Raw genomic sequence first — 14,693 nt, 5'->3', positions numbered from 1 at the left:
GATCAGGCTTGACTAGAGATGAAATCACCCAGACTGCACGAGGTTGAAGCCATGTACTCACAGCTCCTGCAATCCTTCCGAGGACGTGCTCTGGAATCTTTCTGTACACATCCAGAGATCCCCCTGCAGAGACAAACATGCTGTGTTACTACAAGTGAAATGACTGGAACAGTGCACCGGGCTCCTCCTCTGTGCATTCTTTGTAAGAATTTCTTTTTCTCATCTTATGCATTAAATGTCTGGGGTAAAACTGGTTTTTGTCCAATTTTATTTATAAACAGGGGTGTCAAACTCATTTTCACCAAGGGCCACAATAGCCTCGCTGTTGCCTTCAAAAGGCCGAATGTAATTTTAGGACTGTATAAATTACTCCTTAACTAGGAGCAAGGAGCTCGGTGCTGTTGCCAGGTAGAAACAAGGTGCCAGGCTGGATAAAACAAGGTGGAGGGCTGGATTCGACTGGTGGGCCTTATGTTTGCCACCTGTGATTTATAACATAATCACACTTCCAGATGAAGCATAACTAGATACTTCCATTTTATTCCCAAGTGTATAATGATTTACATGCAATACTGAAGAAACGAGTCAACAGCAGGCTAAGAAACTGAACTTTATGTAAATTTAAATACATACACAAAACTGAAGATCAATAGGACGGCCACATTTAGGTATCTGCCCGTGTCAGTTTTCTCAAATGTAAACTGGAACCCTACCTTCAATTTTCCATTAACCAAACAAAGTTGGTGAATATAAGGTCCAAAATGCACACAAAACCTAATAAAGTACTCATTTAACATCTCCCTAAATGAACATAACCCTTTAAATTAGTTACCAAGACAAGCACCGATGTCTTCCAAAGATCTCAGTTCAAAATGGGTTTTGTTTTATTTTTATTTTTTGAAATTCTCTTTGAAAACCACTTAATGGGATAAAAGAGAAAAACCAATCTCCTACGTCATACCATTTTTCACTAAAATGGTATTCACTAATACCCTTAACCTTTACCGGTTCAGCTTCTAGCAGATTCTAAAAATCAAAACCACTAGATTAGGAATGACATCATAAAGGCAAGGGCCATGCTGTTTGCTTGTTTTTTGATTTCCATCAACCCAGAAGTTAGCACAACTAGCAAATAAGAGATATTCAATAAATATCTTACAGATAAATACATAAATAAATAAAAATCACCATGAATTTCACCAGGTAAGCACAGTTGCTCTCAGAGTAATTTAGTAAGAAGAGACAGCAAACCATTCACAGCACCAATAACATCACTGAAATAACTGCATAACTTTCCTCGGTAACTATTTTAAAGACACCAATACTCAATATTTATACTTGAAAGTATAAATTTGTGTACACTCATTAATTTTAGGAAGATATTCAAAGAACCACTACTTTACTCATATTAATGATGTGATCACTTGAGCACTGTTTTAACAATATGTACTAGTTTTCCTTTCAGTCCAATTGAGGTGTATGGTCTTTCAGTTTACAGTGGAATTAGCCAGGATATTTGAGAAATAACTTTTCTCTATCAGAGGTTAAATATGGATTTTTAACCTCTACTATACTACACTATACTACCGGATGATTTTAAAATATACTTCATAAAGGATTAGCATGGAAGACGTTATTCTCCTGAAATGAACTTGTCTATTTTGCAAAAAGAAAAATTTTATATGTCAAGGTTTTCTAAAGCTGAACGTCAGAGAAAAATATTAAGTAATTTTTCCTGTAAAAATATATAAATAAAGCTACTGGTTTTGTATTTATCCTGTTTAAAGCGGGAAAATGATCACTTCTTTAGTTAACTTGCCTTGTAGTTTCCAGATTCTGACAGACACTGGAAAACCACAGTTCTAATGATTAAGACCTGTGCTTTGGCTCTGGGTACTACTGGGAAGACACTGAAAAAACACAGTTCCACAGTGAGCCGAACCATCTTTACTTACTAAAATAGCATTTTTATTATACATGCAATAAAAGTTAAAGTATGGTAGAAAAAAATGTTATGTTCTCATTGATCTTTCAGATGAATTGGCAGTTGCAAGCATGAACAGTCTCAAGAAGATCAAACTTCACATGCTGGTGTTTGAAATACTGACAAAGGCTGTTTATTGCACCAATCCCTTATGAAGTGAATAGCTGGAGTGGCCCAAAACTAGGAGGTGTAAATTCACTCACATATACTAGTAAGTCCTAAGAGGAAATTTATTTTTACATAGGATATAAATCAGGGCTTAATTATAATTAGCTGAATGGACAATATTCAATAAGCTAAACAAAAAGCCAAAGATTATATTACTACCATTATCAGTAGAACAAGTGAAAAGAGAATCCTATTTTGAGGTAGTTCACTGGTTTTTGTAAATGTTCGTTTACATCCCACTCTCCTTAGCCATCCATACAGGGAAATTTTACACCTGGCTTTGTGTCATCACAGATCCATCCTGTCCTTGACATAGTTATCAGAGATAACTGTCAGAGGCAAAATGAATGAATGAATGAATGAATGAATGAAAAGAAAAAAGATGTGGCAGATCCATTCAGAAGAGTTCCCGGTAAGCCTGATGAGTTCTCTTGGTACAGTTAAATAACTCTTACTAGATTACCAGTGGCAGAAGGTTTTCGGTTAAATTTTTACTCAGTTCTACTGAGTAATATCTATCCTATAGGCCTATTCCCAAAAGACAATTTTTAGATTCATCAAACATTAGTGCTGGAGGGGCACTAAAGGTCACTGCAATGACTTTATTTGACAGGTGGAGGAAACTGAGCCCCAGAGAAGTGAGTATTCTAGCCATGACCATGAGTCAGTCGACGGCAGAGCTCAGAAAAGACCTGAGCTTTTGAACTCCTAGAACTGCAAAGGTCTAAAAGGTTTCCCTACAACATCACATAGCTTGAGAATCACATGTAAACTTTTTATAGTTTAAAAAGTCCCACTGCAATGTGCTATTATAACATACAAGAGGTCTGTCTGGAGAAAGTCCAGCCATTGTTATTATAACAAGAATGGTCTGCGTGACATCCACGTAATCTGGCAGCCAAGGAGGGTGCACTGGAATGCACATGCGCGGCCAATGACAACTTCACTGAACTAGTCAGTAGACGCCACTGAGTGAGCATGTCACTGTGTGGCCATTGCATTCAAAATGACTGAGCAAATAGAGGAACAAATCTGCATCAAATTTTGTGTTAAGCTTGAACATTACTCTGAGGAAACTATCTGGATGATTCAGAGGGCTTTCAGGGACGATGCAATGAGTACAGCGCAAATACAAGTGTGGCACAAACACTTCAAAGATGGCTGAGAATCTCTTGAAAGTGATCCATGTTCTGGGAGGCCTGCAACAAGCAGAACACCCGAGGATGTTGAACGTGTACAGGCTGCAATCAACAAAGACCGGGAATTGACCGTGCGAGAACTAGAAGCTGATCTGGGGGTTCCAAAAGATCCTATGTCCCAGAGTTTGACGAAGGATCTTGGCATGAAATGTGTTGTGGCAAAATTCATTCTGTGGCTTCTGCTACCAGAGCAGAAGGAACATCATGCTGCAGTTGCTAATGACTTGATTCAAACCGCTACCAATGAACCAGATTTCCTCAAGAAGGTCATAACCAGAGGTGAATTCGTAGATCTACAGCTATGAACCAGAAATGAAGGCCCAGTCATCCCAATGGAAGCAGTCTGGTTCTCCATGCCCAAAGAAGGTACAGCAAAGTTGCAGCAAGATCAAGACCATGTTAACTGTGTTTTTTGATCGGGAAGGTGTTGTCCATCATGAGTACGCTCCTCCAGGCCAAACAATTAATATGGAGTACTACCTCAATGTTCTTCATTGGCTGAGAGATGCGATACAACCAAAATGGCTGCAGTTATGGGCAACTGCTGACTGGCAGCTTCATCACAACATGCCCACTCATGCATCACGTCTCACGTAGAGTTTTTTTGGTGAAACCTCAAATCACCCATGTAACTCAGACCCCCTATAGCCCGGATTTGGCACCCTATGACTTCTGGCTTTTCCCAAAACTAAAATCACCTTTGGAAGGGAAGAGATTTCAAACCACAGACGAGAGTCAGGAAAATACGACAGAGCAGTTGATGGTGATTCCAAGGAGGATTTTGCAGAATGTTTTGAATGGTGGAAGAGATACTGGGAGAACTGTGTGAGGTCTCAAGGTGCCTACTTTGAAGGGGACTGAGGTGTCATTGTCTTATGTACAATGTTTCTTGTATCTTCTTCAAGAAATGTCTGTATTTTTTCATATTATATGGCTGGATACTTTATGGATAGACCTTGTGTACTCAGAAAGATAGTCTAATCTTAGCTGAGATGTTGGTATTCTGGGCATTTAGAAACTCACTTATCTGTGGCAAAGTTAGTTTGAACTGTTTGCTCATGATTCCAAAGTCACTGGTTTGCTACCTGCGACCTGTCATTTCCCAGTGTCCCCTGGCCTCAGATCATCCCTAGCCCATTGTTTCATTGTATGCCACTATCTGCCACAGGAACCAGGAGGAAGAGTGCTAGCAGGTTAGCAAAAACCCAATTTCAGCTGCCAAACAACTACATGTTTCTGTTGATGAATTAGGGCTATCACCTTCACGCAACTACACCAAAAGGACTCACGGGGTAAGGTATGTGCTGATCCTATAAGGGTCTAAAGTAGAAAGTAGCATCTTGCATGTAGGATAAAAAAATGAACAAAAAGCAACAGTTTCCCTAAAATAACCATAATTATTATTAATAACAAAACTGAAATCTGAACCGATAAGCAAAAATTTCAGAAGAAGCTCTCTTAGTGTTTGCTAATTGAAAAAGTAAAAAGCCCTTTCTTTCTTTGCAACATGGGTTTTTGGGAAAACAATTTATTCCCATGATAGTAATCCAAATACATGTGCACATATTCTCAGATGCATTTGGGCGTTTCTTAGTGGATTCAGCTTTGACTTAATGAGAAGGCATGTCACATCACTCCCCTGGAAGATACCACTTGCAATTCTGTCTTTATTCCATCTGACCTGGAGCTTGCCTAGTACAAAAAGCTTTTTCCTTAGGGGCATTTGTTGAAAATAGTAAAAAGCAATTGATTAACTTTGTAACTGACTGAAGTGGTGGATAACAGTTGAGGTAAACAACAGCTAACCAAAATCATTAAAAGAAAAAGCTGGGGAATAGGATGTCCATAGAGGCTTTGAAAAGCTCTAACATATTCTTAGGAATTTAGGACATGCATACGTGTAAGACTTTTCAAAGATAGGGAAGAAATGGGGCTATACAAAAGCAACGTTTCTGTACAATATTGAAAGGAAGTTGGTAGTAATTTGAAATATGTTGTCGGTTAAAATGTTAATTGCAATCTCTAGAGAAACCAAAAATAAAACTCAAAAAATATAGTCAAAGAAAAGAGAATGTAAACGCTATATTAGAAAATATTTAACATAAAAGAAGGTGGTAATGGAGGTCTAGAGGAACATGAAAGACAAAGTCTTACAGAAAACACTCTCATTTGAATTAAACACTCTAATTTAAACACTAATTCAATAAGGAGTTGCGTTTAACAGTACAGTCTCAGTCCTGCAAGATGGAAAGGCTCTAGAGACCAAGGGTGGTGGTGGGTGCACAGCAATGTGAGCGTACTCAGTGCTTTTGAACTAAACACTTACAAGTGGTTAATAGGGTAAATCATGTCATATGTATTATACTGCAATATACTGTCCAGGTATTATACTACAATTTAAAGAAAAACTGTTAAAAAGAGTTTTATGAGCACAGTCTTTCAAACCTTGCTAGGCCACAGAGGAATGAGCCTTCGACCTAGAACACTTGCTTACTGAGAGAAAGGGCCCACATGGCCTGTGCTGGGCTACCTCTTTGGGAATATCTTTCCCAGTTTCAGACTCAATACGTACTCCTTTGTCTTGCTTACGTGTGTATTTCAGTGATCCTCAGGCATGTCCCCAGCTTTCAGCATTTCTGACTCCACAGGAGCGTGGTGGGAGTGCCCAGAACAAGCGGGGCGTGTAGGGGCCTACAGTCTGCAGAGGCTACTGGGGGGATGCTGCCAACGGCCATGGACTGACACTCACTACTGAAGCTGATCTCTCTGTCTCTCTTTTTTAAATGTGAGTAAAGCATTGTTCAATCTAGTGCTGGGACTTATCCTGGTAATAGGCAACAGAGGCCAACTAACCACAAAAACAGAAAACAACCCCCACCTCCCAGGACCAGGTGACTTCACTGGTGAATTCTATCAAATGTTTAAAGAGGAATTAACATCAATCCTTCACAACTCTTCAAAAAACAAAAGATGAGGGAACACCTTCCAACTCATTCTTTGAGGACAGTATTACCCAATACCAAAACCAGACAATATTACAAGAAAGTCACAGATCAATATCTCTTAACAATACATTAAATTTAAAAATATAATTTAAGCCAAGTACTGGAAGCAACCAGGGTGCCCATCAGCAAATGAGTGGATCAAAAAACTATGGTACATTTACACAATGGAATTCTATGCAGCAGAGAGAAAGAAGGAGCTTATACCCTTTGCAACAGCATGGATGGAACTGGAGAGCCTTATGCTAAGTGAAATAAGCCAGATGGTGAGGGACAAATACCATATGAACTCACCTTTAACTGGAACATAATCAACAGAAGAAAAAAGCAAACAAAATATAACCAGAGACATTGAAGTTAAGAACAATCTAACAATAGCCAAGGGGGAGTGGGGAGGGGACAGTGAGGAGAGGGGATTACAGGAACTACTATAAAGGACACATGGACAAAATCAAGGGGAAGGGTGGAGTGGGGGGAGGAAGGTGGGTTAGGCTGGGGCGGGGTGGATGGATGGGGAGAAAAGGCATACAGCTGTAACTGAATAACAATAAAAATTAAAAATTAAAAAAAAGAAATCATTAGAATGTTTGCAAAGATACCAAATGTTTATAATAAATCCAGACATTGTTACATGTTATATATTATATATTTATATATAATAAAATATATGTATATGTAAAATATATATATAATTTAAATAAATATAATTTTAAAATATACTAGCAAATTGAATCTAGCAACATATAAAAAGGATTGTACATCATGACCAGGAATGCAAGATTGGTTCAACATGCAAAAATCAATTAATATACCACATCATAATTATGAAATAGAGGACAAAACACACATGTCTACTTCAGTAGACACAGAAAAAGCATTTGACAAAATCTAACACCCTTTCGTGATAAAAATAATCAACAAAGTTGGAAGAGAAAGGGACTTCAACAACCTGGTAAAGAACATCTACCAAACCACATCATACTTAAATTGTGGAAGACTGAAAGTCTTCCCTCTAAGGTCAGCAATGAAAGGAAGGGTGTCTGCTCTCACCACTTCTATTACTCAACACGGCACTGAAGTTTCTAGCCAGGGCAATGTTTTTAAGAAGGCATCCAGATTGGAAAGGGAGAAGCAAAACGACCTCTATTTACATGAAGTTCTACACAGAAAACCCTAAGGAATCCTCAAAAAGCTATCAGAATTCAGTGAGTTTAGCAAGGTACGAGAATATAAAATCAATATACAAAAATCATTTGTATTTCTTTATACTAGTGATGAACTATCCAAAAATGAAATTAAAAAAGTTTAAATTATTAATAACATCACAATAAAGTATTTAGAAAAGAATTATAAAACCTGAATACTCAATTTCAAAATTTACCACAAGTTACAATCATCTAGGACAGCAACTTTCAACTGGTGTGTCGCAAGAATTTTTAAAGCACGCAACCCTTGACTGTTTAGTTGGGGGCACTGACCTCTTTCCCCTTAGATTTTCAAATTAAAAAAATGACAACAGCCAACACAACAATAGTTATCTGGTGTGAATGAATTAAAATTATACCTATTTTTGTTGTTCGTGAGGCAAAAAAATGTATCTTTTGGTGTGCCAAAAGAATTTTAGTAATTAGCTTATTTATGCCATAAGATGAAAAAGGTGGAAAATTGCTGATCTAGAGTAATTAAGTAAAAGTGAGCAAATACAGGGTGGTACTGAGACAAGAACAAAAAAAATAGAATTGAACGGAATTGAAGGAACACAAATACATTTTATGGTCAATTAATTTTCAACAAGACGGCCAAGAAAATTCAGTAAAAATAACCTTAACAAATGGTGCTGGGACAACCGGATACCCACATGCAGAAGAATAACTTTGGACCTCAGCTCACACCATATACAACAAAAATTAACTCAAAATGAATCAAGGACTTAAATGTAAGAGCTAAAACTATAAAACTCTTAGAAGAAAACAGGTGTGAAGTTTCACAACCTTGGATTAAAGAATGGTTTCTTATCTATGACATCTAAAGCATAAGCAACCAAAGAAAGAACGGGTGAACTGAACTTCATCAAATTTAAAACGTTTTGTGAATCAAAGAACACTGTTGAGAAAGTGAAAAGACAACCTACAGAATGGGAGAAAATACTTGCAAATACCACATTTGATACAAGCCTGATATCCAGAATACATAAAGAACTCTTACAGTTCAACAATAAAAACACAAATAACCCATGCAAGAAAATAGACAAAGGATATGAACACATTTCTGCAAAGAAGATACACACATGAAAAGATGGTTAACGTCATTGGGAAGTCTAAATCAAAACTAAAATATGATACCATTTTATATCTACCAGGCTATAATAAAAAAGACACGCAGTAACAGGTGTTGGCAAAGATGTGGAGAAACCGAAACTCTTATGCACGGCAGGTGTGAATGCAAACTGGTGTGAAATAAAAAGAAACAGGTGGCTCCTCAAAAAGTTAAATACAGAGTTACTACATGACCCAGCAATTCCACTCCCTGGTATATACTCAAGAGAACGGAACACATGTCCATACAAAAACCTGAACACAAGTGTACACAGCAGCAATGTTCATGAGGCTAAAAACTAAGAACATTCCCATGTCCATCAACTAATACATTATTAAACAAAATCTCAGTCATGAAAAGGAATGAAGTGTAGTCCTGTATCCCTTAAAGACGGGGTACGTTCTGAGAAATGCACCATTAGGCGATTTCACCCAGTGAACGTCGCCAAGGGCACTTACACAAACCTAGGCTGCACAGCCCACTACACACTGAGGCTGTATGGTGTCGTCTATTGCTCCTAGGCTACAAAGCTACACAGCATGTTACTGTACTGAACAATGTAGGCAACTGTAACACAATCAAAAGTACGTGTGTATCTAAGCATAGAAAAGGAACAGTAAAAATACAGCATAAAAGATAACAAGTGGTACACCTATACAGGGCACTTACCATGAATGGAGCTTGCAGGCCTGGAAGTGGCTCTGGGTGAGTCAGTGAGTGAGGGGGGAGTGAACTGTGAAGGCCTAGGATGTCACTGTACACTACTGTAGACTTTATAAACACTTTCCCACAAGCCCTCTCCTTGCTTCCTCATAATAGGGCCAAATATAAAACCTCAAAGCTGTCAATGCTGCTAAATGTACAGCAATGTGGACTAGATTGATTGGAAATACCAAGGAGAAACTGGCATAGATCACCATTAGGGAGGAAATGAAAATGATCCTTCTAGAGGATCAGAAGGAATAAGAAATCAAGATGGAACCCTGGCTGGTGTGGCTCAGTGGATTGACTGCCAGACTGCGAAGCAAAGGGTGACCAGTTCGATTCCCAGTCTGGGCACATGCCTGGGTTGCGGGCCAGGTCCCCAGTAGGGGGCATGCGAGAGGCAACCACACACTGATGTTTCTCTCCCTTTCTTTCTCCCTCCCTTCCCCTCTCTCTAAAAGTAAATAAATAAAATATTTAAAAAAAAGAAATCAAGATGGAGAGATAAAGGAACATAGAGGATTGCTATGGCCATGTGGTTTTGGCTACTGCATGCTGAGCAGTGGTCAGATTAAGGAACTTTGTGGTGTTCACTAAAATAGAGGGTGTTTAACATGGCGAGGGTATAGAACTGAGGACTCAATGTTTCTGACTTTAGAAATTTGTATTTGGTTCCACTGATCCTATCTGGCACAAAGGGCTCTCTCTAGCAATGAAATGATGGAAGAAATAAAACTTATCTATGCTCTGTATCATTTCAACCCGAAAATATTTCCAAAATACAGGCACAGGCTAGCCCCGCACTACCAGAGAAGGCTTTTAGTCGAGTGGTAGTAGCATGTAAGACTTGTTAAGGTCGCTCCTGTGGACCTGTGTCCTTGCACAGGATCTTAGATCCTCAATGGAGAATGTACAGCGAATTACTCTGAAGCCCATCAGCTTGATTGGGGAGGGTGGTAAGCCCCCTCTGAATATGCAGGGCAGGGAGGGGCAGTCCTTTGTGCTGGAGCAGGGCAGTGGCTGGCTGGCTGGGATATAGTCTGTGCACTCAACATGCAGTGTTGTGAGTGAGAGGGAATGTACTGCCCAGCCCCACAGACACTGCGCCCACCAGAGGGGAGGCAATTCCTTCTGAACCACATGTCTTTCCAATTCTTAATGGAAATTCAGCTTCAAGATAACCTTATGAGACCACTGTTGTTTTCTTATGGTCCAACATAGACTAAAATGCTGTTATATGGCACGTGGCTGTAGTAACACATAAGACAACATGAATAAACCTTGAGAACATCATGCTAAGTCAGAGATTTTTCCACCTTATCTTCATCCCAAGGCACACATAAACTAATTACTGAAATTCTGCAGCACACCAAAAAAACATTTCTTGCTGATTGGACAAAAAAATAGGTATGATTTTGATTGATTTACAAAAAATAATACTAATAGTAATTAGCTACCCTTTTTGCTCTGAAGTTACTTTTTAAAAAACCAGGTGCCTTGTATATAAGGATTTCTGCTACCAAGAATAAACCAATCAGATGTAACCTTATTATGCGATGTGACCAATAAGATGTGACTCCATTATATGACTTAAGTATTTATGGTTCAAGGCAAGACATTCACACTGGAGAGCGATTGTTGTGTTGTCATTTTTTATTTGTCTAAGGGAAAAGAGGTCAGCGCCCCTGACTAAGTAGTCAGGTATTGCATGTTTTAAAAATTCTTGCAGCACACTGGTTGAAAATTGCTGTGCTAAGCAAAAGAAGCCAGACACAAAAGCCACGTATTATATAAATCCATCTGTGTGAAATGTCCAAAATAGGAAAATCCACAGAGAAAAAAAATAGATTAATGGTTACCAGGGACTAGAGGGAAGGGGGAGTGGGAAGTGACTGCTGATTGGTAGGGAGTATGTTTATAAATGTTTTAGAATCAATGATAATGGTTGTATGACTTTGTGAATATACTAAAACCCACTGAATTTGTACACATTAAAAGGGTGAATTTTCTGGTATTTGAACATACCATCTCAATAAAGAAATTTTTTAATGTAACTGAAAAATTAAATACTTCAAAAAAGAACAAAATCATTTTTATGATTTTATAAAAAGTCATAAAATAACAACATGTACTGGCTCTATGGACCCACTTTTTCTAGTCGGTCTCCTGGAATTGCAATTGTTACACTGCTCATTATGGTTATGAGTTGTGATCTTAGCATCGCTGTAACTGATGTAGAGCACACCATATACTTTATTACAGGTATCAATGTTGGCTAATTAAAAAGTCTTGCAGAGCATGAAATAACTGCTTCAGTAATATCCTGAGAATTACCAAAATGAACTAAGTATATTTTAAAATGTTGAATTTGAATGGGTCAGACGCTGCAGAAGTATGTACAATTTCAAGACTTCTTCGATTTAAAATGGGTAAAAAATAACAATGATGACATAATTTCACTGATAGGGTACCAAGAAATCTGCATTTTACCATAATATTCAGATCGAGAAAGAGTTACCAAACTGGAAATGAATGAAAAAATAAAGAAGAAGAGAAAGGGCTAGAGTCCAAAGACAACTAAACACATCTTGGCTCAACAGCTGTGTTGAAAAACAATTTGTCTTGCAATTAACAGTTTTCTTTCTAAAAGACACAGGACATTGGGTTAATAGATTTCTTTAAAACTAAATCTGTTTTGGCTATTGAAACATTAAAGAACAGAACATCTGTGTTGCAAGTAAAGACAGATTGTATGGAAGAATCAAATATCAAACCACCGATCAGACTGGTATTTAATTTGTTCTATTTAAATTTTCAATAAAAGTAAATGAAATTACATTCTTGAAATTATAGGTCACCTATAAATATTTAACACCAGAAACTCCTAAGATGCTTCAGAGTATAAATAAGAAAATTATTTGTATATTTTAATTATTTTTCATTCTAATTGACATTTATATCAAAACCAGGTTATAAAGCACTCCCCCCAAAAATCATTTTTGAAGTATTATAAAAGGGAAAACTCACCATCCATGAATTCTGTACATATTGAAATTCTGTTTTCTACAAAAAATGCACCATAAAACCCTATGATATATGAAGAATCACACTGTAACAAAAATAAGACAAAAGTAGTTAAAAACCTGCAAGTCAATACCATAGGTATGATTTATAAGAAAAAATGACAAAGAAAAAATTACCTTATAAAGAATTTCCAATTCAGACATAATTTGCTTCTGAAGTTCCAGTGTAATATCTAGTAGTATGACCTAAATGTGGAAAGGAATACACTGACTCATTTATTCACCTTTTAATTAAATATAGCGATACTCACTATGAAATATAAAACTGAAAATACGGTGTTTCCTTGATTCATTTCCCCCTTCTCCTCCCCACCGTTATAACCCCCAGTGATGTAAACTGTATCCACATCTGTCTAACCCTTTGTATTGGGGGAGGTGGTAGGGAAGTGATTGATGGGACCAAGGAAAAAGCCAGGTCTTAAAGGTCAGTATTAATGGCTTTAAAAGTCAGTTAAGTTATAACACCCTTAATTTATACACCCCATTTTGGCCACATTGGTTATTTTCAGAAGAGAAAGATAGGAGTGACCCTGAAACCATTAAAAAAATTGCCTTGCAATTCAGACACAAGGCAATAAGCAGAAGAACATAATGAGTAAAAATGGCATTTAAAGTAGGGTTTTTAGTTTTAAGAGGAAGTAAGAAGTTTTTAAAATCTATCTTCTTTTTTTATGCTTCCAGCTGCACAATGTTTCTTGGCTAATCATGTTATAAAATGTTGGAGCTTGAAGGAAATTCAGAAATTATTTCACCTCATCCCTTTCTTTTAGAGGAGGAAGCCGAGCTTCTGAGGAGCCCTGCAGCCCGGCAGTGTCGGGCCCTTTCTGACGCTGAGGACTTTCCAGCACGTACTGATGCTTTACGGTTCTCCTTAAAACATCAACTGCTGAGGCAGATTTATAATGCAGAAATGGAAAACACTATTTATAAACTTAACCTAGAATTCTAGTTTATTTCAAACACTATTTTTTTAAAGAAAGAAGACCATCAACTGTTCAAATTTTACTTAATGCTTCAATGAAGCCAACTCAAGAGAAACTGTTTTTGACTTAAAAAGACAGTGATGAGAATAAAATAGTTGGAAGACAATTTTCAGATCTGTGGCAGTTTGTGGCTCTAGATGTTTCCAGATAAGGACCGAACGCCTAGGTTTGCCACGACAGTGTAGTTACGCACCACCCAGCACTGAACTACATGCTGTGTTACAACTGCAGAACACATACGCGTACACTCACATAGGAGGGAAAATCCATGAATTATGAACTGTAAACTCCTGACAGAAAAAGGAAAGGATAATTCTACACATTTTATAGTAATGACACCTGTTTGGGGGAGGGGAAAGAGAAAAAAAAAGACATAGCCAGTTTCTGTCCAGAGCATGCTTTAGGGTTATTTATAAAAGCTCGCACTAAAGTAGTCTGTAAGTGTAACACAGAACTGCCAAGAAACACTTCTCCAGGTCAACAGTCATTTTGCCCACAATATTCACTTAACATTTTTGTTCCTGTGTAAAACTTAGCAACAAAATAAACTCACCTACTGTTTTAAGTCTATGCTATGAGATACTGGCACCACTCACACTACTATATGTCAAGGACGGTGAATCTTTCAACCCAGTAAACTCTGCTAAATGGAATTAAGTTATTATTTACCTTAAAGCAGTGGTTCTCAACCCTGGCCCATATTATAATTACCTTTATTTAAAAGTATTTACATAAATACATAAGGGCGCTTTAAATAAACCCTGATGCATAGGCATAATGGAATCAGAATCTCTGAAGTAGGACCTACCTCTCAGTATTCCTAAAAATACTTGTCAGGTGATTTCTAATGCACAGTAAGGTTGAGAACCCCTTATGTAAGGTTTCAAAAATACATTTGCTCAGTGCTTAGTATGACTACTAAGCTATACTGCATCTCCAGGCTCCCGATCTAAAAATGACATGATTCCACATGGCCAGCCAACACACTGGAATTGATCTCAAACTACTAGCTGTAAACGCATCGTTCCCTTGATCAAAAACCCTAACTGGGTTCCCATGGCTTAGCATAACATTAAAATTCTGGCATGACATTCAAGGATTTCTTCTGCAATCTAGTTCCAACTTGTTATTCTAGCTCCTCTCACTACTCTCCACCACAAGCTCAGTCCTCATTGGGAAACCAGATGATTTTCACTGACCTGCACACATCCTGCGACTTCCCCCCACTTCCAGTCTTTGCTACTGCTGTTCCC

General features: G+C 37.8%; 1 protein-coding gene across 13 annotated transcripts in view; it reads right to left on the bottom strand.

Moving 5' to 3' along the window:
* MAP2K5 (mitogen-activated protein kinase kinase 5) overlaps positions 1-14,693 on the bottom strand; it is a 250,757-nt gene that overhangs the window by 139,623 nt on the left and 96,441 nt on the right. For all 13 annotated transcript variants that reach the window (XM_053928531.2, XM_053928532.2, XM_053928533.2 and 10 more), the window contains exons 10-12: positions 12,575-12,643; positions 12,402-12,483; positions 62-123 (exon numbers count right to left, since the gene is read on the bottom strand). In XM_053928531.2, coding sequence (XP_053784506.1) covers positions 62-123; positions 12,402-12,483; positions 12,575-12,643 — 213 coding nt within the window. The remainder of the gene's footprint in view (positions 1-61; positions 124-12,401; positions 12,484-12,574; positions 12,644-14,693) is intronic.

Source organism: Desmodus rotundus, chromosome 7, assembly GCF_022682495.2.
Source record: "Desmodus rotundus isolate HL8 chromosome 7, HLdesRot8A.1, whole genome shotgun sequence".
NCBI classification, from domain to species: Eukaryota; Metazoa; Chordata; class Mammalia; order Chiroptera; family Phyllostomidae; genus Desmodus; species Desmodus rotundus.
The sequence above is the reverse complement of the archived record's forward strand: the minus strand, read 5'-3'. Positions and strand labels throughout refer to the sequence as shown.